General features: G+C 38.3%; 1 protein-coding gene across 1 annotated transcript in view; it reads right to left on the bottom strand.

Moving 5' to 3' along the window:
* Window positions 1-27,564, bottom strand: part of KAT6B (lysine acetyltransferase 6B) — a 188,297-nt gene that overhangs the window by 53,357 nt on the left and 107,376 nt on the right. The window contains 3 exon segments of the mRNA XM_004769363.3: window positions 1,772-1,853; window positions 2,096-2,211; window positions 14,468-14,576. Coding sequence (XP_004769420.2) covers window positions 1,772-1,853; window positions 2,096-2,211; window positions 14,468-14,576 — 307 coding nt within the window.

Raw genomic sequence — 27,564 nt, 5'->3', positions numbered from 1 at the left:
AGCCATAAAGACAAAGATTCATGGATTGGACTACATAAAAATATAAAGGGCTTCTACAAATCAGTAAGAAAAAGGTGAAAACACTAAGAGAAAAATGATTAAGGGTAAAAACAAGCTTTTTACAAAGATGATATACAAACAGCCAATAATCAAACACAAAATGCTTTCAATCTCACTGCTTAAAGAAAAAAAAAATCATGAAACATCAAAATTTTAAATAACAGCACTGTATTTCATTGAATATGAGACACTAATGACTATACAAACCATCTTTTTTTTTTAATGTGTCTTAGACTGAATGAAATACAGTAATGGTGAGTGTTGGTCAAAAACACAGGAGAACAGGTACTCTCACACACTGGTGGTCAGTCCGAAAACTGATACAATGTTTCATGTACATGGCCTTTGATCCAACAATTCCTCCCCTAGGAATTTATCTTAAGGAAATAATTGTGGATGGAAAAAATTGAAAACATTTGTAATGTCCACCATAGGGGACCGGTTAAGTAAGTTATGGTTTGTTTACACATGGGGTTGCAAAATCAAGTATGTTCAGGAGCCACCCAGGGATAATGCATGTGATTGAAGCAAGTTGGAACACAAGACAAGAAGGAGTGAGATTGGGGCCAGGTGAACATGCGTACTCTACCTACAGGACGCAAATTCAAAATTTTAAGAATGCTGTACCAGCTTGCCCATAACACATTTAGAGGAGTTTAAAATACATGTATGTTGCAGGGCGCCTGGATGGCTCAGTGGGTTAAGCATCTGCCTTTGGCTTGGGTCATGATCCCAGGGTTCTCCATCAAGCCTCGCATCGGGCTCCCAGCTCAACCAGAAGCCTGCTTCTCCCTTTCCCACTCCCCCTACTTGTGTTCCCTCTCTCGCTGTGTCTCTGTCAAAAAAAAAAATACAATCTTTAAAAAAAAACCCAACATGTACGTTGTCCCAACAAAGCATTACTGCGGCCAGTCACCAGGTGTGTAACCTCTTTGTACTATGGAGTTCTACGCACTCATTAAAAACTGTGTTTAGGAGAATATTTACTGATGTGGGGATGTTAGAATCTTATAAAGATGGAGAAGACGTAAGATTACAAAAACATGTTTAGAATGCCCCATGTCTTTTTTTAAAAAGTGTGTAGTGGGGAGGAATTTCTGCTGATTCTTCTTATTCCTTTCTGTCAATCTGTATTTACTAAATCTTTCACAATAAGAAGTGAATAAATTTTATAAAGAGGCAGTTATTTTTAATGTTTAATATATCATAAAATGAGGAAAAAGAGCTGAGCTAGGCTTACTTACACAACAAACAGAGACAGAAATCCATACACCATATGGATTTATCCAGATAAAATGGTTCAGAGGCTCATGTTCAAATTATCGACTAAGGGCCAAGAAACGTGGGATGCCTCCAGTAGTAGGACTTTGGAGACACCATTACAACATTATGGAATCTCACCTCTGAACATGGTACTGAATAATACAGAGAATGTTCTGAATTTCTGACCTACCTAACCTATTCTAATAAGGGAGTGGTTGTGGGAGAGGAAGGCTCTTCTTTATCCCTGTGTCCGAATTAGTCTTTATTATATACATTACCTGCAAACTAAATGCTTTTACACTCCTCTGTTCACAAGCTGTGCCAAACCCACAGGAATAAGGCGGGTAGGAGGGGCAAAGAAACGCTTACAGAACCTGCAGATCTCTGAGCTGGACAAGGCTAATGTGTATGTAATAAAATACATTTTAACTATGGTTTAAAAGTTCACCTTTTGGCATTCTGGAAAGTGGGGGGTCACAGCACTCCATATGGAATCCTCTATCACAGGAGTCACAAAAAAGCATATTATCCTGTAAGATAACATAGTAGAAAGTAATTGAGACTGAAAAAGCTGTAAAAAGCTACAAACTCTCATCTTAGCCCATGAATAATAAAATATATAATGAAGGGGTAGCATGATCCCTGCTGAAATCTGACATCACATGTGTTTAAAACTCTAAAAAGAAAACAGCAACAGCCTACAAAAACGAAACACCTTAACACTGAAAGCTTGCCCTTTACCTGGGGATGGACCGTGGTGCGCCCTACTTACTGCATTTTTGCCTTGGATCCTACATGCGCTGCACGTCTTGCACTCGATGCACTGCCACCTTAAGGCCTTGACGTTTGTTGTTAATTCAGGACAAAATTTCAAGCACGATGGGTGTCCTAGAAGAATGAAAAGCAAATTACTTTACGGAAATGTGGCTTTAGATTTTTTCAATTCTCACTCCGTCATACTTAGTAAAGAGTGATAATGTTGGCTGAAGACTTAAAGAACTGGAAAATACAAAAAGATCAGAGAATCTGAATTGTACTTCCCTTTCTGGCTTTTTCTACCCGTGACTACAGAAATGTTTCCCTAAGAGAAATCTGAGAATTGTATACCCGTTCCCATCAGATGTCTTGGAGAACTTGGAGATAACATATGCTCTGATCACATTCTCATTCCTGTCCCTTCGGTTCATCTCCTTCCCTGGCCCTCCTCAGCAACCAAAAACTTTAACAAAAACTCCCTGGTTTGCTGGACTGTGAGGAGGATGTGAAGTTCAAGTGATTCCTGCTCTGTGTAATGAAATCATAGAACTTACAATGACAGCTAAAGAAAATGGGGGGTAGGGACCTGCTTAACAATATTATTACAAATGCAAAAAAAAAAAAAAAATTATACAGAGAGTATCCCATTGCTGGGATATACACAGACCATACTGTTGCCGTCTTGCCCCTGGGTCCCTGAATTTAAATTTTGGAAGTAGAAGCAAAAATTATGAATCTGAGATTTAAGAGGTTAGAAGATCCAGGTCAAAAAGAATATGACAAGAAGCAACACCCATTGCAGGTTTCCCACATTCTTCTGCGTGTCCAGCTTTTTCACACTATTTTGGGCACACTTAACATCTAGCTTTGCTCACAACACAGAGGCAAAGTGGATACCCTGAGGGGCAATACCATTCAAGGAAGCCACCCAGGCTACCCTCAGTCATAGATTCCTCCAAAAGGCTTAGGGAGTGTGAGCCTACACTCTCTGGAAGACAGTTCAGTTTAAAATGTGATGGTCTTTTTATCACCCAAACCTGAGATCTCTCTCTAAACTTGATTTTATTTTTCTAAATCTGGTCTTAAAATAGTAAGAACATTAGTAAATCCCATGTGAAAGAACTTATAACCAAGCTGCAAAAGAAACCTGAGGGTAATAAAAAAAGCAGATTCTGCAATTTCAAAACTGTTTTATAATTTCCTGACTTTGGCAGGCTCATTGTTTAAATATGTATTTTGGGTCGCTGCCAAAAAGGTCCTCCTCCCTAAAGCTTAACAGGTGCTTCATAAAATTCCACCCACTAGGAGATTTGGCTTTTTGAAGTAAAAACATTCAAAATCAATCATCAATACCGTTAATAAAAGCACACTATTTCTGAGTTAAAAAAACATATATATTCCAAACATCTGTATGTAAGATGTTGAGGAAATAAAATGTTGTCATAGGATTACAACCTCAGGACGCAGAGACACCCAGGCAGATGCATTTAACCTATGACACCATTTCTTTTTATAAGGGCTCCTCTCATTCAAATGAGTAGCACAGGGGGAGGAAGTTGAAATATATAAAAATGGCATCAATCACTTCTTTCTGCTCAGGAACAGCAAACAAAGACAGCTTGCTGGTCTACTTTAAGAAGTATACTCTGAATGGGGAGGGGAGAGATCTACTTTGATCAGGGTTCCCCCCTCCTTATATATAGCTTGGAGGGGGGCAAGAACTCAAGTTTTAAAGAACAGCAATTTAAATTCCACCCTTAAAATAGGTCCCATCAGCTTAAAAGTATACCATTTACTTCTCTTTTCCCCCTTTTTATTACTTCCTGTAAGTCATACATCACTAGCACATATGACCTCAATTTCATGCACTAAAGTTTTCTCTACATTTAAATCTGCTTTTGTACTTTGTAGTTTAGTGTTCAGTAACTAAGGTAATTCACATCTTATTATAATTTACTATTTATTCTCACGGAGATCCAATGGAAAATACTTTTTAATGATTACACCTTTTGAAAATTAATGATTTTAGCCACTGTCAATCAAGAGCAACAAAAATTCTTCCTCTTTTTGCTTTCTCTCACTTTAAGCAATATTGTATCTCAAAACTACCATTTAAGTTACCCTGTCATCTAGAATCTTGAGCCTATCTTTCCTTTAGGCAGCAATCTTACCTTTATTTAGCTCAAGAGAATTGGCCATAGATCCCTTCTAGCTCTAAATTTCCATGATTCTGTAAAGATGCTGAGGGATGAAGAAACATTTCCACTTTATTTTCTCATGCCCCTTTAAATTAACACAAAAGACTGAGTCTTTTCTTTTTTTTTTTTTTTTTTTTTTGGTAACTGAGTCTTGATATATCATTACACAATTACAGTAGTTCAAAAAGGACAAAAATGCTACTGATAATGAAATTCCTTACCTCCCATTTAACCATTCCATAAACTCAACAATTCCCTCTAAAATGTAGGAGATTGCTCTGCTGACAATTCACAGTTGTTTGTCTTTCTGGACTTTATTCTACTTTTGTGATGTGCAGTTTATGAGATCTGAGAGCATAATATGTATTTATTCATTCATTCATTCTTATTACAAACATATATGAAGCACTAGTCGCTTACAGTAGTTTTATCTAGCAAAACCAAAGGAATACTGTTTAAAATTAAACAAGTACCAATGAAACCACAAACCAGTAAAAATAATTTTTGGAGTAAGTACTATGGGAGAAAAAAACATGGGCTCTGTAGTAGACAGCATAATGGCCCTCAAAGATGTCTACGCCATAATCCCTGTAACCTGTACCTATCGTACCTGACACGGTAAATGGAACTTTGCAGGTGACTAAGGGTACGGGTCTTAAGACGAAATTATGGGGGGTTATCTGGGTAGGGACAATCTAATGATGAGTACTTAAAAGCAGAGAATCTTTTCCAGCTGGGTTAGTAAAATGAGATGAAAAGGGGAGGATATAAAAGGCTCCACCCAGCTTTGCTAGCTTTGAAGATGGAAGAAAGGGGAAACCAGAAGCCAAGAAATATGAGTGGCCTTTAGAAGCAGGGAATGCCATTTACCTAACAGCCAGCAAGAAAATGGGGATCTTGGCACGGCTAACTCATACTCAGTGGAGCTTTAGGGTTGTTAGGCTGGCTCAGTTGGTGAGGAGTAAGACTCTTGGTCATAGGGATTTGAGTTTGAGCCCCACATTGGGGAGAGAGTTTACTTTAAAAATAAATAAATAAAATCTTAAACAAACAAAAACTGAGAGCTTTGCCATTAAGGTCAAAAGTAAGACAAGAATGTCTACTCTCACCACTTTTATTCAACAGAGTACTGCAAGTCCTAGCTGCAGCAATCAGACAAGAAAAAAGAATCAAAGCACCCAAATTGGTAAAGAAAAAGTAAAGCTTTGACTGTTTGTAGATGACATGATAGTCTATACAGAAAACCCAAAGACTCCACCATAAAATTATTAGCACTAATAAATGAATTCAGTAAAGCCACAGGATATAAAAATCAATCTACAGAAATCTGTTGTGTTTATACCCACCAATAATAAAGCAGCAGAAAGAGAATTTAAGAAAATAATCCCATTTGTAACTGAACCAAAAATAAACTTAACCAAGGAGGTGAAAGACCTAAACTCTGAAAACTATAAAACACTGACGAAAAAACTTCAAGACAATGTAAAGAAATGGAAAGACATTCCATATGCATGGGCTGGAAGAACAATTATTGTTCATTAAATCCACAGATTTAATGCAATTCCTATCAAAATACCAATAGTATTTTTCCCAGAACCAGAACAAACAATCCTAAAATTTGTATGGAACCACAAAAGATCCTAAATGGCCAAAGCAATCTTGTAAAAGAAAAACAAACCTGGAGGTATCACAATTCCAGATTTCAAGTTATACTACAAAGCTGCAGTAACCAAAACATGATGGTACTGGCACAAAAACAGACATGCAGATCAATGGAAGAGAATAAAAAGCAGAGAAACAAATCCACAATTATAGCGGTCAATTAATCACTGACAAAGGAGGCAACAACATGCAATAGGAAAAATGGTGTTGGGAAAACTAAACAGCTCCATGCAAAAGAATAAACCTCGTCTACTTTCTTACACCACTGATAGAAACACACTCAAAATGGATTAAGGACCTAAATGTGAGGCCTGAAACCATACAAATCCTAGAAGAAAGCACAGGCAGTACCTTCTCTGACACTGGCTGTAGCAACTTTTTTTTCTAGATATGTCTCCTGAGGCAAGGGAAAAAAAAGCAACAATAAACCATTGGGACTAAATGAAAATAGAAAGCTCTTGCACAGTGAAGGAAAACAATCAACAGAACTAAAAGACAAGCTACTGAATGGGAGAAAATATTTGCAAATGACACATCAGATAAAGCATCAGTGTTCAAAACATATAAAGAACTTATAAAACTCAACACCCAAAAAATAAATAATCCAATTAAAAAATGGGCAGAAGACACGAACAGATGTTTCTCCAAAGAAAACACAGAGACAGCCAACAGATACATGAAAAGATACTCATCATTTCTCAGGGAAATGCAAACCAAAACTACAATGAGGTATCACTTCACACCAGGTGGAATGGCTAAAATCAAAAACGCAAGAAACAACAAGTGCTGGTGAAGATGTGGAGAAAAAGGAATCCTTGTGCACTGCTGGTGGGAATGCAAACTAGTGCCACCGCTGTGGAAAACAGTATGGAAGTTCTTCAATAGAATTACTGTATGATCCAATAATTGCACTATTGGGTATTTACCCGAAGAATCAAAAACACTAATTCAAAAGGATATATGCACCCTGACTTTATAGGAGCATTATTTATAATAGCCAAATTATGGAAGCAGCCCAACTGTCCACTGACAGATGAATGGATAAAGATATATGTGTGTGTGCGCGCACATGTGTGTGTATGTGGAGTGGAGTCTTATACCATTAAAAAAAGAATGAAATCTTGCCATTTGCAGTGACATGGATGGATCTAGAGAGTGTAATGCTAAGTGAAATAAGTCAGTCAGAGAAAGACAAGTAACATATGATTTCATTCGTATGCAGAATTTAAGAAAGAAAGGAGAAAGACGACAGACAAGCCAAAAAAACAGACTCTTAACTACATAGAGAACAAACAGATGGTTACCAGAGGGGATGTGGGTGGGGGATGGGTAATAGGTGAGGGGGATTAAGAGTACATTAACCTTGATAGAACACCGAGTAACAGAATTGTTGACTCACTATACTGTACACCTGAAACTAATAGAACACTGTAAATTAAAATTTAAATATATATATATATACACAAATATAATAAAAAAATAGGAATATGTATATATTTTTAAATATATTAAACACACACACACACACACACACACACACACAAACATGTAACAGTCACATGAGCTTCATGGTGAAAGAGCCTAAGTGTATGAGGGGAGGTGATACAGAGAGCCTCTGGTGACTGATCCTGAGTTGAGAAGCACATTCGTAGCAGAATCAGGCAAGAAATCCAGACAGGGTTCCTGAGAAGCAGCAGGGTAAATTCTTTGCACATTTTTTAATTTACGTCTATTGGATTAGATCCCATTTTATCTATCTTGTGTGTGTATGTGTATGTGTGTGTGTGTTTTAATGTCTGGAATCATTATCTTGAAAAGTAACTTGGCTATCCTTATAAGGAGATGACTTTCTGAAATACACACACACACACACACACACACACACACACGTGTTTGTTTAAAAGGAAGGGAAGGGGAGGGAAGGAAAGGAGGGAAGAAGGGAGGGAGGGAGAAAGCAAGCAAGAAATCCAAGCAAGCAAGCAAACAAGAGAAAAAGAAAATGGGGTTCTTGGTCATACAAACACAAGGAAGTGAGTTCTGTTGACAACCTTGTGGTAATTTATTACAGCAGCAATGGAAAATTAATAAACGCTTTTGACAACGGGTCCCTAGGACTGGCTATCTGACCAACCATCTGTCCATCTGAGATGCAGTAAGGAAAAGGACAAACATTTCAGATCATATAGTCTAGCAGGAAAGAGACACATTAAATAAGAATTAGAATTAACATGTGACAAAGAGTGGTTCAGAGATATGGATGAATCTAGCATGATGTTTGAGGAATGGCTTCCTAAAGAAACGCATAGGATGAGTGGCATTACATGGGAAAAGGAGGGAGAAGCTGGCGTGTACTGAGGGACAGGGGGCCATGGCACACTCACAGAGGGAAGGTGCACTATAACCAGTGTGTGCACAATATTGGGGGGGGGTGTCATGATGCAGAACAGGGTTAACAGGAGCCCAACCAGAAGACGGTTCAAGGGGTATATTAAAGAATTTTGATTTTTTTCCTAAGGGTTAATTGGTCGTGACTAAAATAGATCTGGGAATAGATTTTGAAGTTTAAAAAAATTCACTTAGCCTATCGCACGGAAAATGGTTAAGGGGAAAGAGAATCAAGATTAGATTTAAGTTACTGTAATAGGTCTGAGTGGTTCTGGTGGGAATGTATGGATATACTGAGGATGTGGGATACAGATTCGGACACACAATCAATATAGGAATAGGACAGAGGACGGCTTGTGGAATCAGTGGCCAGTGGGGTGCCATTTGCTAAAATGGGAAATCCCTAAGGAGAAGAAAGAGGTTAGTTTGCTAAGATTTCTACTGTTACTGCTGTGTTTGTGGTTTTGGGGTAATAGGGGCACTGCAAGGTTCACAGGCTGTTTGGGATCCCTAACTCTAAGAAGCCTATAGGGCGTCCAAGTGGAGAAATTCTGAAGGCATTTCTATCTAAGCGTCTGGAGCTCAGGGGAAGCTATGAGGCAAAGAGTAAGAAACACAGGGCTAAGAACAGAAGCCTGAAGAAACATTTAAGGGATGGAACGAGACAAAGGAGCAAACAAAAATGTATATGAAAGGAAGTGGTGACAGACCACACAGAGAATATGGATCGTGGAAGCCAGAGGAAAAGAACAGTTAAGAAAAAAGATTTTCAACAGACCAAACAGGGCTGAAGACTATCTGGTGTGAACAGAAAGATGTACACTAGAGTCTGATACGGACTGAAAAGTGACCTCTAGATTTTTTGCTACACACACACCACAGGTATTCCCGACCCGCATGATTTCAGGGAATAAAAGGCCGGACGCAAGGTTTCTGCTTCCTGTTTCTCCACTTGGTCAGTCCAACTGTGGGCTTGTGGAATCAGGGGCTCACAACCTACGAACTCCTCTTCAGATTCCATCTTTAGGTTTCTCTCTGGTCAAGGGTCTCCCTCCCAACCTAATCAATCATTCAGTCCTCATCTACTCAGGGTGAAGCTGAAAAACCAAGTCTTGAGGCATTTTTCTCATAGTGACTTTAAGAAACTGGCGATTTTTTAAAAAAAGATTATTTATTTATTTATTTATTTGAGAAAGAGAGAGATCACAAGTAGGCAGAGAGGCAGCCAGGGGGTGGGTGGCAAGCAGGCTCACCACAGAGCAGACCCCCAGGACTCCAAGATCATGACCTGAGCCAAAGGCAGAGGATTTAACCCACTGAGCCACCCAGGTGCTCCAAAACTAGTATTTTTATTTTCATTTTTTTTACATTATTTTTCTTTACTTATCTGTCAGAGAGAAAGAGAGAGGGAGAGCACTAGAGCAAGCACAAATAGGAGGCGCGGGAGGCAGAGGGAGAAACAGGCTCGCTGCTGAGCAAGGAGCCCAACTCGGGACTCGATCCCAGGACCCCAGGATCATGACCTGAGCCAAAGGCAGACACAACTGCCTTCAGAACTGAACTGTGCTCAGACCAACGGAACCACCCACGAGGTGGCCAAGAAACAAGTGATTTTTTGAATATACCTATTTATCTGCATACCGCACCTAGCAGCTAGCTGACTCTGGCAGCAGAAGGCAGGCCAGTTTTGTTGCGGGTTGACACATGCATAAAAACAATCCCAGCGGAGACTTCAGGGGTCCTGAGGGCAGACTGGTATTGGGTGCCACGGTGCCTGCTCCTTCTGCTGTACAAGGGTGTTTTCCTTACCTTCCCAGCTGCATCACAGCAGCCTCTCTTCGCCGCCGGTTTCAATGAGCATCCACTTAGAATGATGCTGTAATTTTGAACTGTACACTTATCTTAGATTTGCTAATTTGAAAACACACATGCACACAACTCATCTGTAAGTAAGATTTAACCACCCAGCAATCTGAGCAGCAGACACAAAATTTCATTTGGTATAATATCTAATACTTATGTGAAGCTAATTAAAGATAATTTGGTCTTAATGAGGCAAAGAGAATATAACAGTGTTAATTTCAAAGTAGGCTGATCCATGAAAGTCAAGTAAAATCACTTCCTAGGCCCAACATTTCCAAAGACCTGAATATGACTATCTGATGATTCCCACATTCATATTAGCAGTTAGAATGAATAATCCTTCCCATCTGTGTAATGTTCTATAGTGACTGACGATGCTCCTATCGTGATCTCACTGTATGCTCACAACAGTCCCACGGATGCTTGGGTACAGACGTCAGCCTTCACATTTTAGAGATAAATAAAAACCACAGTTATACAGCCGGCACACAGAAACCTGGAAAACCGTATTTGAGGCTCCATGCACTCTGTACCTCACCTCGTATTTTTACTACCTGCAAACCTGAATTATTTTTTCAAAGGAACTTGCAGCAAGAAAAACATAGTTAAAGAAAATACTGCCCATTTGCAGCACTGAGCCACCTTAAAAATAAAGACATTTCTAATTGGCTTACTTTATGATGTAAGGAGAAGGAAACATTTATTACTCACATCTATGAAATCTAAGCAGAGTTTAAGTGTGACATCACACAAATGGTACTTCAGACCCAGGCGACTGCAAACCAACAGGCACATATGGGAAACACATTTCAGAACGATCCTCCTTATGGGCTGCCATCTATATTTCCTTCTTCTAGTTTTATACTGCTTTGGGCATTTCTTTCACTTAAACTTTTTTCATTAGGGAGTCCTTTGATCATTACAAACAGTTTTGATTCAATCCTAGAATCAATGGACTCTTTGGAGTATGAGATAGTAGCTATTTCCGTAAGGCCAACTAGGGGTACCATCCACTCTGTAATTCCCACTACAGAAACTGGACTGGAACATACATGACAATGGGGCTTGCACCATTATTAGAGGGTACTATTGAGCCATGCCAGCCCATTTTATTATTTTTGCCTCCTAATTATCAAGTGTTACAACAGAACGTTGTTAACTACAAGAATCCCAACCCGCCCCCACACCCACCTCTCCAAAGAACAACTATATTTGATTTTTATACATCTATTTAGAGAGCAGCATATAAAAGGCTACTCATTGAACTAAATGTCTACAGTGCATCTCCTTGAGGTAGAAACAATAGGTTTTTCTTGACTAAAGTAGCTAGACCCAGGGGTGCATGGGTGGCTCAGTGGGTTAAAGCCTCTGCCTTTGGCTCAGGTCATGATCCCAGGGGTCCTGGGATTGAGCCCTGCAACAGGCTTTCTGCTCAGCAGGAAGCCAGCTTCCTTTCCTCTCTCTCTGCCTGCCTTTCTGCCTACTTGTGATCTCTGTCTGTCAAACAAACAAATAAAATCTTTTAAAAAACAAAATAAAAAAATAAAGTAGCTAGATCCAGACTGGCACAGCACATAGAAGGAAAACACTGAGTGAACCTCAACACTGAGGATTCCCTGGTGGGGTCCAGAGAAACTCTCTTAGCTATTCTCTATTCTAAGCAAAGGGATATGATGCCCCAGGGCTTGAATTTCGGCCGTGACCCACACCTTGACTCCAAAGTCTCTGGCTTTTTCTACCTGAAAGGAGGTGGGAGGGGAGAACTGGCTCACAAAATAACTCTAGCTATATAAGCCTTCTAAGGCAGTATCCTTCGTCCATTCCTCTCCATTTGTTAAAAGGGAAAACATAACATTACACCTACATACCCTGGTAAAATAAGAAACTTTAGGGGAAAAAATTTCAGTGACCTCCAAGTACAAAGGGGATCAAACTTCTCCTTTGGCAGGTTTTCAATCTGGGAAAGACGAAGGGAGATTGATTACATCAGAAAATCTAAGATGTACCTGTTTAGAATTACACCTTTATACCTTGTGAAGGAGGCCTTGAAGTTATGATCTAGCAGATAACGATCTCAAATTCCTTATCAACTCAAGTAAGTGTATCAGCAGAGGTAAGGAAATATATGAAGGGAACTTTTCTTCCCACATTTAAGTGCATTTTTAATCTGTCCCAGCAACCAGACAAATAGGTACTCAAAAAAAAGAAAAGAGTGAAGGTAGTTTTTAAAGTACCACCTTAAAAATCACAAAGAGTAAACCATAGGCAGTGCACACCACTAAAGTGATCAGGCAGTTAAACAAAAGAATAATTCATTCAGAGTGAGCCTCGTGAGAAAACCTAAGAGATAACTCCAGAGTCAGAACTGATGAGTGAGGGACTACCTCACCAGGATAAAACAGGGAGACTGTAAGGGTTGAAATTTATTAAACTGAACATACAGATAATGTTTCCATGCCCTTTTGTCACTATCCATGATACCATGGGCAGGTAAAGAATTTTAATGAATCTGTAAAGCCCATCAAAAGGACTGTCAGAATACATTTCTCAGGCAGAGTTTGCAATGTCTTATTTCCAAGGCTCCCTCCCAGTCAGGTCTTAAAAGCGACAGAACCACATAGAGCTTATCCAGTTAAACCTTTCTAGGAGGAAGAAGAATCATTACACAACACTGTCATTCTTCAGTGAATGAAACATTTCCTCTATCCAACCATCAAGCAGCTGTCAAAAATGATGATAAGATATGAAATTACGTGCAGCAATCAAGGACAATATCAAACATGCCAAATAATGACAGTGGCTGACATTTATAGCACACTTACCGTAATTGTCATAGACCCTGTCCTAGGCTATTTACTTCTGTTCTCTCATTGAACTCCCACAAAATCCAAGAGGTAGGTGCTACCATGATCTAATTCTTCTAGTGAGGAAATCAAGGCACAAAATAGTTAACTAGTTCAACGCAGAAGAACTAGGCTATGGCTGGCTCTTGAGTTTTTCTTAACTACGACTATACTGACTTCCTAAACAACAGTATGCTATGGTATTTTGCAGGTTTGTTATTGTTTTTCAAGACAACCATCATCAGAGAAATACTGTGTTTTCTATGTTAAAGTAACACTTGGGGAGGAAAAAAGTTTCAGTAGGCTTAGAGAAGAACATTTGAAGATTAACACTAAGAGATTATTTTTTAGAAAATCAATTCACCACCACTCAGTCTGCTGGGAGTGTGTGTGTATGTGTATGTGTATATATATATACCCATATATATAACCATATATAAAACTACATACAGGGGCACCTGGGTGGCTAGACGCTTAAGCATCTGATTCTCAGTTTTGGCTCAGGTCATGATCTCAGGGTCACGGAACAGAGCCCCATGCCTGGCTCCCAGCTCAGCAGCGAGTCGGCTTGTCCTCCTCTCTCCCTGCCCCCCGCCCCCTACTCATAGTGTCTCCCTCTCTCTCTCTTTCAAATAAAAAAATAAAACCTGGATGTGTATATAAAACATAGGCAACTATCATATGATTAGCAAGAAGGAAGAATGGCTTGGGAAGACAAATTCTTTGTGTAAGCACAATCGGACTTCCTTTTTCCATTTTAAGGCATGGTCTTAATAACTTAGACTGAGGAAAAGGCAGAGGTACCTGTACTTTGATAGCATTTTGAGTACTGCAATTTGGCCAATGGTCAATCCAGTGTCTCCACCTAGCAATTCTTTGAGTTCAACATCACCTCCTATTTGACCACTCTTTTTCTATCTTATTCTAGGCAATCTGAGTCTTTTTCATGCCTGATGATTTCTTGATACTGCCACTGAAGTTTCCAGAACACTGTCCCTTTCATTTAGAGCCACACAGAGCTGGGTTGTACTACACTTCACCAGTAGGTGTCATGAACTGAAACACCACATACACCAACTCGAGGACCTCTTAAATGGAGACTGAGGGTTATAGAAAACAAGTGATTCTACTTGTATTCAGCTTGAAAACCTAGAAATCTCTACACTGGATTTATCTGCAATGTAAAATACTCCAAACTGAATTACCAGTGCTGCTATGAAATCAAAGCTTAATATGTAGCATTATATAAACAAAAATATCTTTGTCACTGCTAATATCCTAACTTCCCCCCCACCTACATTTACTTTTTAAATTTGAAAACTATGCAATAACCAAATAATTGCTTTAAAATACAAATGCAGTTTTGACAGGTCTATAAATAACATATAGCTATAGAGGAGACACGGTATACCCGCATTTGAAACAATACCAACTTACCACTACTGCCACAATCTGCACAAGAGAGGAGTTCTTCTGGTTTCTTTTCACGATTTGATTCTTTAGTCCCCAAACAGAAGCTACATATCGGAATGGGATCAGCACGGGGCTATGATAAAATTAAAATGAAAAAATACTATCAGTTTTCCATTTAAAAATTTAACAACAAAACATTAAAGTCAAAGCTTCTTACATATTTCTTAACAATGGAAAATCTGCTGAATAAGGTATTCCAATCAACATTTTCTGATTAAAAACTCTTTAATTATTTGATGCTAAAGTATTCCTAAATACTGTATTTAAGATTCAGAAGGAATTCTTATTAAACCAATGAAACCTAAGACATTTATAGATTATATAACCTTCCTAAAATGAACATTATTGAAGATCCTCTTGGGGGCACCCGGCTGGCTCAGTCGAAACAGTGTGTGATTCTTGATTTCAAGGTCATGAGTTCAAGCCCCATGCTGGGTACAGAGATTATTCCCCCCAAAAAAGAAAGAAAGAAAGAAAGACAGAAAAGATTCATTTGAAATCTCAATCATTGCTCTAATTTATAGGCCTATAATAAATGGACTCATCTATTCAGCTTATAATTTATCAATATCATCTAGTTGTTATTTCAGACTGTTTTTACTCAACTTTCTCAACTGTTTTAGTGCAGGTTACTATTATTTTATCTATTAAATTTTTGACCTAAAATATTGTTAAGGTTTTAGGTGACATAATAACAAGAGTCTGAACTAAGCAAGAAATTTAAAATTCTGTAGCATCACTTGGGAAGCTCAAAAGATCATTAACAAGAACTTTCTGGCACCAAGGTCTTCAAAAGTAAATCATACCATGCCATACAAAAGAGATAAACCCTCAATCTCTGACATTCCCACTTTAATAAAAGAAACAACAGAACATTTGTCCAACCCTCTAGTACTCTTTAGCTCTCACTGAGGAAATTGCTTTTAACAATGTATAAAGTGTCTCCAACGTTATTCATGGCTACCAGCAATGCTAATATTCCCATTCGTATGAATAGTTGACTCTGCCTAAAGATCTGGTCACATTTATTCTGAACAGCCAAAACTGTATGAAAATTAAAATTTTATTGCATATTCCAAGCCTTCACACATGTTGTCTCTAGCCATCTGAATGTAACTATAACGTATTTGTATTTGAATCTCATGAATCAAAAATTCAGGGCAGAAAAAGTTAGCATAATCATACATGTTTTTTTAATGTAAATTAAAAAACAAGATTTTGCAAGGTCTAACTTGTAAAATATACATCAGCATAGAATAAACCTCATTTGTTCAGCTACTCTATCCCAAATGCCTAGTTAATACATTGCCCGATACACAGTAGGCACTCAAGATATATGTTAACTGAATAAATGGAAGAAACATATGCCAGTTAAAAGAAGAAACCCTCATCTCTAAGATACTATTTCAAATGGTTATAATGATTCCAACAAATGTCTTGGTTCACTGTGAAAACATGTCATCAAAAACCAGAATTCATCTTATGACTGAGGATTTGCAAAATTGTTCAATATGATTGTTAATTTCATCCTACAATGTGTTCATTATCTTGCCCTTATTTTCAGTTTAATTTGTTCTTTTAATATGCACAGGCTTTACTTTCTGAAGTAGCTATGCAAATGTGTTTTGTGCCCCAGTTAAAAAAGCAGAGTATAAAACACTTTGTACTAGAAAAACCCAAAAAGAAAAGCTACAACAAATTGGTCACTGACTCCAGCCACAATTTTTTAAATGCCAGATAATCAGCACTGCATAATTATGGATCCATAGTTATTACTTGCAACTGCTCAACTGTAGTACCTTGGGAACACTTTTGTTCCTTTAAATAGCAATTAAAAGAACAATCTGGTTTTAAAGTGACAACATTCCCTTGATAGATTCTAGCTAAAACCCAGTCCTTGTACTAATGGGATTCCTACTTTCATTTGATATAACAATGCTCAAGCCATTGCTGCCATCCTTGTGGTGATAAATAATTTACAAAATGTCACATATCATTCATGCAATGAAACAAATCCAAATCCGCAATCCCATTTTTCTTTCCCCAATGAATTTTTAGCTGTAAGAAAGACATGGCCATCAGCCAGCACTCACGCTCATTTTCCGTTTTTAACTAAAGGTAACACAAAGGACAAAGGTTGCTAGTAGTTCATGGCCAGAAAGACTGATGTCCCACACTCTGTCCAATAATAGAAAGCATAGATGCTATCACTTCACGCTACATTCAAGTGAACCCCACCACGCGGATGTATGCTCACAACCATTTATTTTAGGGATAACTATCTCAAGATACTCTATAAAACCACTGCATTATACAGAAATGTCTGCCCTGCTGAATTATTGATAATTCAAGGCACTTTTTGCTAACCTCAGTATAGCCGAGTCTAATTAACTTTAAAAAATTGTCACTTGTAAGAAATGAAACTTTTACAGTAATGCATGTAAATGGGTCACAAAATTATTATGATTCACTATGCTCAATCAGGCTTCATATAAACTGTTTCAGAAAATAATTCCTGTTAATAGATTAAAATGGACTGCCGTCAGAAAGAGGTCCAAATAAATGGCAATTCAATCCTACACAAGTCTACCACGGACAAATCACATTTAAGAGGTCTGCAAATGAAACCAAACATCCTAATTCCTAACTACTTTCTTTGAAATTTCACAAAGGCACGTAACCTGTTGATCACATTTTCTTACCAGCATGACTGTTTCAAACTAATCTCAAAAATTAATACCCATGATGGATAGGTTTAAACTCTGAAACCTGTTCGGGAAACTACTCCTCTTCATCTCCCAAGCAATGATGGTCCTACTGTAGCTGCTGGGCTAGAAGCCACTTTATACTATCTCATTTAATTATCTCAACAATCCTGCCAGGAACATTTATTACTATACCCCCCCCTTTTTTTTGAAGGAAACTGAGGATCTGTAAGTGAGGTAACTTATTTAAAGTTGCCCCAAGTTCAACTGCGGTACTGGGACTCAAACACAGGTCTGTTTTCATTAAAGCCCATTTCTCGCCTTCAGTATTTACTCCTCCACCCCCAACTCTCCTCTCAGAAAAACAAACATTTAGAATTATCTTTCCACCAGTGGGAATAACTCTTTCCTAATATGTTCATAATCTTTTCCATCCAATTTCTCCCATGACCAATCACATGTTTTTTAAAGCTATTTTAAAAGCAACCACTAGGGGCGCCTGGGTGGCTCAGTGGGTTAAGCCTCTGCCTTCGGCTCAGGTCATGATCTCAGAGTCCTGGGATCGAGCCCCGCATCGGGCTCTCTGCTCAGCAGGGAGCTTGCTTCCTCCTCTCTCTCTGCCTGCCTCTCTGCCTGCTTGTCATCTCTCTCTGTCAAATAAATAAATAAAATCTTTAAAAAAATAAAAAATAAAAGCAACCACTACTGTCCTATAGATTATTTATTAGTTACAATGGTGAGAAGGTACCTTTACAATGGAGACACCACCTTATCCAAGTGATCAAACCTATCACCAGGATATGACAAACTGACATTATATGCCTTCCAAGTATGGCATTAAAGGACTCAGCATGGCCTATGCATGGTTCTTGCTGGAATTCTTCACCCAGAATCTAACCGTAAGGAACCAATCAAGCAAATCCAAATTTAGGGACATTCTGAAAAACTACTGGCCTGGACTCTTCAAAAAATGCCAATGTCACGTAAGACCCAATAAAAGGCAGAACCAATTTAGACAACTTAAGCGACCCAAAAACTAAATCCAGTCTGTGATTCTTTTTTTTTTAAAGATTTTATTTATTTATTTGATAGAGAGAGACACAGAGAGAGAGGGAACACTAGCAGGGGAAGTGGGAAGGGGAGAAGCAGACTCCCCACCGAGCAGGGAGCCCAACGTGGGGCTTGATCCCAGGATCCTGAGACCTTGACCTGAGCTGAAGGCAGACGCTTAACCGACTGAGCCACCCAGGTGCCCCCCAGTATATGATTCTTATATGGATTCTAGATTCTTTTTAAAAAATTACCCTGGGGCACCTGGGTGGTGCAGTGGGTTAGGCACCCAAATCTGGGTTTCCGCTCCAGTCCTGATCTCAGGGTTGGTGCTCAATGTGGAGTAGCCTTGAGACTCTGCCTGCCTCCCCCACCACACCACTCTCTCTCTCTCTCTCAAATAAATAGATAAATAAATCTTTAAAAAACTTTACTTGGATAATTAGGGAAATACACACTAAATAGTAGACAATATACAAACCGGATAGAACATAAATTTCTTCGGTCAACAAAACTGAGTTCATAAGAGAGAATGCCCTTGTTCTCGGCAATTATGTGCTGAAATATTTTGCAGTAAAGTGTCAAGATGTCTGTAACTTAAGCTCAAAAGATGCTTGTGTATTTGTTCATGTATTAACAATGTCAAAGGCTGGCAAATCTATGTGAAGGTTACATGGAAGCTCATTTTATTATTCTTTCAATCTTTCTGCATGTGTACAGTTTACCAAACAAAACACTGGGAAGGGGGTGTAAAACAGTTACCCCCTCCACTCTTAAAAAAAGATCTAGAATGGATTGGATTATTATATAATTGGATTAAATGCATTTATACAATGAAGTATCTCAATCCAATTAGAGATTCACAGGCAATACAGAGGACACAGGAACTGTCAATCTGTATAGTGGGGGGCGGGGGGGCAAGTACCAACACTCTTGAGGACATATGACCCAGTTTTCTTCAACAAATAAATTAAAAGGGAGGCAGAGTGAGCAAGCAAGGAAGAGAGAGGGATAGATTCAGAATAAGAACCAATAGGTTAAGAGAGATTTAAAAGGCTAATCGACCAATCACAATGTATGGTCCTCATCCTGATAATGATTCTTTTTTTTTTTTTTTTTAAAGATTTTACTTATTTATTTGGCAGAGACAGAGCACAAGCAGGGGAAGCAGCAGGGAGAGGGAGAAAAAGAAGCAGGCTCCCTATTGGGCAGGGAGATGGATGCTGGACTCCATCCCAGGACTCCAGGATCATGACCCGAGCCGAAGGCCAATGCTAAACTGAGCTACCCAAGTGCCCCCTGATAATGATTTAAATAAAGTATAAAATAAAACAAAATGGGATGACCCATTAAAGGAACTGGGGCTAGTCAGCCTTGAACAGACTGATGGGAAGGAACAAGCAAGCTGGAGGTCTTCATCCCAGGAAAAAGGGCTAGATGTATTCTTCATGGCTCCAGAGCGCAAAACCTGAACAGGGCTTATCCTAGAGGGAGTTAATGTAACAGAAATGTCCAGATATTGAATGGATTTTTTTTTCCTGCTTCATTTTTAAAACTGTGGTAAAATACACGTAACACAAAATTTACCATTTTAACCATTTTTAAAGTATACAGAGTTCAGTGACATTAAGTATATTCATTGTTGTGCAACCAGTACCATCATTTATCTCCAGAACTTTTCATCTACCCAATCTAAAACTCTGTCCCCACTAAAAATTAGCTCCCTTCTACTTTGTCTCCGTGAATTTGACTATCCTAGGTACCTCATGTAAGTGGAATCATATAGTCTCCACAGGATGGATGATTTCTGGAAGGCCCCCTACAATCAGAAAATACCATTGGGGAGGCTGGACCAGGATGGTGAGGATGCCACAGAAGACAAGGCAACCTCACACAAGCTGGGGGGCCCTTTCCGGATCATATATTTTAATGGTTCCATGGTTGGATAATCTCTCTGTCTCTTCCCAACTCTGCTTTAATTTTTTTATTGATTCCATTATACTTAAGAAGACATATTATAGTAAGTCTTCAGGACCCTCAATCTCAAAATTAAATAACGTTTTCTGAGAAAACATTCTTTAATTCCAAGACAGTTCATTTTGAGAAGTTTTATATTTGCTTATGGTTGCTTTTGTTTCTGCCCTGAAGGAAACCACATGTTTATTAATCTTGTCAGTCTAAGTAAGTGGAGAAAAATAAATGAAAGTTCATGCTAGATTGGAGCCAGGTGCACATCCTCTTTATAATGACACACAAAAAAAGGTTTTGTCTCCATGATCTCCACTCACAAGGACATACCCCTCTCTTTCCATTATCCCCTATGGATTCATCTCCAAGAGTCATCTAGAACACTCTTGAATCTACTTAAAAATCACACCATTTTAGTTCCTATTGTGAAAAGCAACTCAGTATATTTCATTTATGCATTCATACCTGGATCACTGTAAAGCCTGATTTAAATATTGATCTCTGAGTCACAGTTTTCCTTCTTCAGAAAAGGGCACCATAGTGTCCGCATTGTCTATCTCTGTGGCTGCTAAAAGCTCAAATGTGTGTGAAAGTTCTTTGCACACTATAAAGCTCTATTCAAATATTGTGATTATTGGAAAATTCACGTCAGGTATAAAAATAAAAAGAACAAACAACAAACAACTTCAAGTCCTTAACAAACATCAACACAAATGAATTGTTGTGGAGCTCAGAATTAGTCTATAATAGACTTTGACTCTGTGCCCCATGATAAATATTAATCTTAGAGGGTTGTTACGGGGTTTTTTTAAACGAATTAATCAGGGAGTAAATGAACAGGATAGAAAATGTGTCCACTGAGATCCAAGAGGCCTGATTTACTAAAAGGAAAGGTCAAAGAAAGATGCCAAAGGAAGAAAAGCACAAACAAATATAAAAACTGTAGATACCACAAAAGTAAACAAAGCTTTATACCTAAGTATCAAACAGTTCATTTTTGGAGCGTGTTCTCTACACTTCAGCTCAGACAACTTAATTCGGTAACTCCAGGCAGTGTTGTAGAGAAAAGGGTTTGAAGGCTCGTCCATATGCATCTCTTCAAATTGTGCCTTTTATCATCTCCTACCTGCAATCCGAGGTTAGGTCATGCTTTGCTGTTTACCAAAATGCTTTCCTCGAGTGTCTCACAAGTGACAAACATGGACAGGACCGTGGCTTTTTCTGTCTCTGATTTACAGGTCAGTTAAACGCCTCCCTAAGGTCAGACAGCTGTCAAGACCGAGGGTCCCAGGCTGCTGACTGCAAGCCCTTTGCTCTTGCACTCTACCACCGCTAGTCCCTCATTTTCTTTGGCGCTCAGATTCAGATAGCACCTTATCAGAGAGGCTTATCCCTGACCCTTCTCTCTGAAATTGCATTCCACCAGCACCACAGCGAACCCCCTGGCCTTGCTGTGCTTTTCTGCATAGCATTCCTCACTGCCTGACATATTCTATATCATCTCTTTTGTTTCACTCACTGAACTATCAAAGCTCCATTCTGAGGTCACAGACTTCGTTCACTGCTGTAGCTCCAGCTTCAAAGTGCAGTTGTGGAATAAATGAACAAATGAACAAACTGCTTTTAGGTTAGGAAGTGGTTTCTCTGGTTCAACAAGGTCCCAAAGACTACTGTTCTTTAATATGTGTCCTTAATAACTATAATAGGATGAGTTAAGCAACTATCCATGGCAAGGTGGCTTCCATCACTGTCCAATCTAAAGGCTTTTTTCATACTCTAATCATTTATAATGAATGACCGTTTGTGCATAATTGTCCTTTTCTGGGTATAACCTGACAAGATAGAACCAAAATTTAAATATCAGCTGGGAGGAAATTATCTCGCTCAGTGACAGTCACTACAGGTTGTGTGTAAAATACATCCGGGGTCGTGCCCAGTGGCTAGTTCGTAACTGTGAGCCTCCCAAGCTTTATTCCCCCTCTCAAGAAAGAATGTAAGTTTAAAAAACATAGTAGCAGGAGTCAAGGAAGATGAATACACTGAAGTGAGAATTAAGAAAATTATAACAAGAGCATGCATCTGTTAAATCTATCAAAAATATTTTACAAATTTTGGGGCTTTACAAACTTCACAACTGATAGCACAAGTACCACAAAGGCTGAAAAATGTCTGGTTTTTCTTTTCTTTCTTTCTTTTTTTTTTTTTTTTGCACTTTTTTTTTTTGGACACTAATAAAGAATTAGGTTTCGTTTCTTGCCACTTAACCCACTCATTCAAGTGATCAAGCTCACTCCTAATTAGGATATAGATCACGCACACTCACCATTTCCCTTTAGGGCAATCTGCTGTAAGATACAGTCTGTGGAAATATAGTAACTCTGAAAGTATGGACTTCCTGTGATGCTCTAAATTGTCTTGGATTTTAAGAGCATTATCTTGCTCCCATCAGCCTGTGCTATAACTGTGGTCAGTTACAGCCACGCCTCTGCAGGAAGGCTTGGGGACTGGCTCACCCTCGCGGCCATCCTGAGATCCCTTCAGATCCTTCAGGGTCACAAGAGAACCTTGTTTGTGACATGTCTGTTGCCATTTTCTCTACAGTCGCAGACCTTTTTGTTTTATTCTAAGGCTATTCTTGCAATTCTATTATGAATTTTGATCGGAATAGATGCCTAAATAATTTCTTCCAGAAGATAATTGGAGATACTGTAAGACTTCTCACAGGCAACAATTTTACCCTAATTTTACACTCGCCGTATAGATTTTTGTTCTATCACTTCCCCTGCTCATTATACTTCTCTGTGGGTAATTGGTTCTGTGAGGGAGCACTACATTATCCCCACTGGCTCTGGACTGAGTTTCTGCATTACTCTGGGCAAAAGGATTTATTATTGCTAATGTATGGAGATCTTAAATGGGACTGCTATATTTTACCTCCTTGTCACAGTGAAGAGCATTCTCTGTATTTTAAGACTGACAAGTAAATTAAATCTAATAAAATAAAAATATTTAAAAGTGTCTCTATACATATTCATAAATGTCACTTCTTTTTTTCATTTAAAGAATCACTTAAAAACAAAAAAGCAGGATCAATGACCAATACTGGGAAATGCTCACAGTCAGAAGCTGATTCAGAGGCCAAAAGCACTAAAAGCTTGGCCTCAAAGAAATTAGAAAAGGAGAGAAGGAAAGATTTTCTAAGTACATCAGCCCCAACAGTTATCAATTGTGTGGAGCTAACTGAAATGCTCCCACTGTATATACTCTAGAACTTGTTCTAATTAGGCAGGTGTGCCATTTATAAGAGTGCTGATTAAGGAAAGGGATTCTATTGGAAGGAAACAAATCTAATCTGGCATACAGCATTTAACAATAGCATCTCATTTTTGTTGTTGTTGTTTATTTGGTTTTGGAGATAAAGTGTACGAATTTGCAGAGGGTGGGGAGCCCAGTCAAAAAACTGCCTTCCCCAGCATCTTTAATTTCTTATCTGGACAGGGACTTGGCTTCTAAGATTTCATCTGAACGTCCCTCCTCCACCCCTACCATTAGAAACTGCAGATACTGCATTTATCTTCTTAAGAGGGATCAAAGTCTGATTCAACACAGCTGGAAATTCAACACATGGTTACAGGAAGTCTGCTTAGGATTTACAAACTATTCTCTTTGGCAAGCATGTCACAATATTAGCAATGTAATATAAACTCTACTCTAGGTTTTGAAAAATGGAATTTAAAATCAATTCATATTCAAGTGTCACAAATCCTTAATGTTTTTTTCCAAACTATTTTTTTCTTAAGAGCATTTTTAGGTTTACAGGAAAACTGAGAAGAAGGTACAGAAGTTTCCCCAATCTCCCTGACCCACACATACATAGTCTCCCTCATTATCAACATCCCTCCCTTCCCCACACCCGAGCTGTACCTTTGCTAGAAGTGAAGAACCTACAATGAACGTCACACATAAGTCACCTGAGCCCACAGACAACATCAGGGTTCTCTCTTGGTTTTAGACATTCTATGGGTTTGGAAAAATTTATACTGACATGTATCTACCATCATGGTATCACACAGGGTATTTTCACTGCCGTAAACATCCACCTGTTCATCATTCCCTCCCCTCTAACTCCTGGCAACCACTGATCTTTTTCATTGTATCCACAGTTTTACTGTTTCCAGAATGTCATACAGCTGGAATAAGAAAACTGGCTTTCTTGGTTACCCCAAGGCATTCATTTAAATCTAGATGGGGTGCCCAACACCCCATGTAGGTACAGTGTGAATCACAGCCATTCTCATTACCAATTCCACCAAGAGAAACCTGCACTGACTGCTCAGAGACACAGGCTACTGAATTTATTGTAATTAGATCCAAAAAGGAAGTAGAATGGTGAAAGGAGACATAGATAGGTAGCTATTAACTAGAAAAGTCACATGTTAGTCAGCTTCTCAATATTATCATTACCATCACCAGCACCCTGACAATTTTCTGCATTCAGAGATTTATGTCAGTGAAGATGCTATGTACTATTCAGTAAGTTACTAATGTTTACTCAGCACCCAACTATGCCAAGGAGAATATAATTGGTACTCCAAGCGCTTGTTGTCACAGAACGAATAGAAGTAGTGTAATTCCATTACCACACTTAATTCTCAATTGCCCTGTGGGCACATAAACCATCTGGTGTACAGAGTTTCCATGCCCTTGACTTTTCTGCTTTCGTTTTCCTCACTTTCAGACTACCTTTGACCCTTTCAATTACAGTAGTCATAAGCAGCAGGAAAAGAGAACTATTAGGGTAATTACTGACCTTGCTTTTTTGGACTCTTCCCTAACTTCTTTGTGGTGGAGGTTCTAGATCTACTGATGCTTTGGGTCAGGTACCCCCACGAGCACTTAAATGACACTACTGGTGATCTCTGCTCTTTGGTGCGCCGGCATGACTGCAAGCTGTGTGGGAAGTGCACACAACATAAGCCTCCCCCCTGCCAATGCAAGCTACAGCAAGGCCAGGAAGAGAAACACCAGATGTCCTATGTTTTCCCCCCAGGGGCAAAGATTTTTAAGCTCAATTTCCTAGAATGAAGCCTACTAAAGGGTATTCAGTAGGTAGAGGAAAGCTTTGTGACATCTTTTTTTCTGTGTGTATTTTAAGTCAAAGCTTAGTATACTGTGAGCTTTTTGAAGGAGATCCTTGTTTGTTTACCTAAATTAGCACACATAATGACGAAGCCTACACTGCAGATGTTTGAAGGAGACTTGTTTGTTGAATAAATAGCACACATTTAGCATTATGTTTGATCACTATTTGGTAATATATACTCAGCATTATTTCCCATACCTACATTTGTTTCCCAAATTACATTTTTTACTTTATTATATAAATGGTAAATAAAAAATAGAACAGCATGTGGTTATGGGCGACAATAAATACTTTTAAAATGTTTGCCCATTTTGAACCTTCATATCCACTCATACATTTTTTAAATCGTAAAATATACATAACATAGTATGTACCGCTTTATTTTTAACTGGAAAGTTCAGTAGCACTGAGTCTTTCATGCTGTTGTACAACTAACTTAATGTATGTTTCACATATAATGGAATGGACAGTTCAAAGTTTTGAATAAATGCATATACTCATGTAAACACACATCTCTAACAAAATACAGAACACTGCATAAACCCAGAAGTTCTCTCCGGCCCCTCCCCAGTCAAGTCCTTTCCGGTCTCCTTCCCAAGTAACCACTACTCTTGATTTCTACCACCATAGTTTGATTTGATCTGCTCTAGAACTTCATGTAAACGGAACCAAACATGGAATTCTTTTTGTGGGGCTGCTTTCAACTCACTGTATTGTCATAGTCATTCACATTGCTGCATATATCAATAATTCATTTTGAAATTTTTTCAAAGTTTTCAAAATTTCTAAAGAAATCATTTCTTTTTACTGCTAAGTATTTTAACTAATAAACAAAAACTTGTTTATTCTCTCTATAGATGATCAGCATTCAAGTTGTTTTCAGCTTAGAGCTAAAATGAATAAAACTGTTATAAACATTCTTGAATAAATACTTAACGTGGACATGTGTTTTCATCTCTCTTGTGTAAATGCCTAGGAGTGGAACAGCTGGGTCATAAGTCAGGAAGATGCTTATCTTTGTCAAAAACCCGTAACTAAGTTAATGGAGAAAAGGAAAAAAGTTAATTACCAAAATAAGACATAAGAAGGGAGAATCACTACAAATCTTGAACACATTAAAATGATGGGAAATACCAGGAAGAGCTTTATGCCAAAAAATTAGACAACTCAAATAGGCAAATTCATTGATAGACCAAATTAATAAAACACAAGAGAAAAAAGAACATCTGCGTAACTGTAAATCCATTAAAGAAAATGATTCATAACTTAAAAAAAAACCAACCCTGAACAGAACTCAGGCCCAGACACCTTTGCTGGTAAAATCTTTCAAATATTTAAGAATACAATACCAATCTTATAGGATCTATTAAAAAGAAATAAAACAAACAAAAAATAGAAAAAGAGGAAGTATTTCTCAACTAATTTTATTAGCCCAGCATAACTGATTCCAAAGTCAGATGAAAACATTACCATAAAAGAAAATTAAAAGAACAACCAGTATCTCTCATTAACATAAACCCATTTGTTTTCTTCTTAAATTTTATTTTTTAAAAAAATCAACTTCACTAAGGTATAATTTATATATAATAAAATGTACCCTTTTAAAGTTGGTCACTCATGTATGTATATAATTATGAAAACAACAGAAACTCAGAATCCTTTTTTATCACCTGAGAGAAGTTCCCTTAAGGGTGAGCTAGGTGAAGGGGATTTAGAGCAGACGTTAATCAGCACTGAGCACCATATGGTATTGTTGAATCACTGTATTATACACCCGAAACTAAGAGAACACTGTATGTTAACTATTCCAGAGTTAAAACAAAAAGCAAGTTCCCTCAAGCATTTCTGCAGTTCCATTCCCTCTACAGACCCAGGCAACTACAGATCTGCTATTTAACACTATACATTATTTTGGCTGTTCTACAATTTCATGTATGACATCACACAGTGTATACTCTTTGTGACTTCCTGTTTTTTATATTCATCCACACTGTTGCATATGAGTAGTTTACTCCTCTTAACAGTTCATGGTATCTCACTGTATCAATATTTCTAAATCAGTTAATCCATTCATCTACTGATGGACATTTGCACTCTACAGTTTTGAGCTGTATGAATAAAGCCAATATGAACACTCGTGTAAAAGTCTTTTTGTATGTATGTTTTCATTTTTCTTTGGTAAAAAGAAAAAAGTA

The sequence above is a fragment of the Mustela putorius genome, unplaced genomic scaffold, assembly GCF_011764305.1.
Source record: "Mustela putorius furo isolate JIRA1106 unplaced genomic scaffold, ASM1176430v1.1 tig00000698_pilon_pilon_pilon, whole genome shotgun sequence".
In the NCBI taxonomy this organism is placed as follows: Eukaryota; Metazoa; Chordata; class Mammalia; order Carnivora; family Mustelidae; genus Mustela; species Mustela putorius.
The sequence above is the reverse complement of the archived record's forward strand: the minus strand, read 5'-3'. Positions and strand labels throughout refer to the sequence as shown.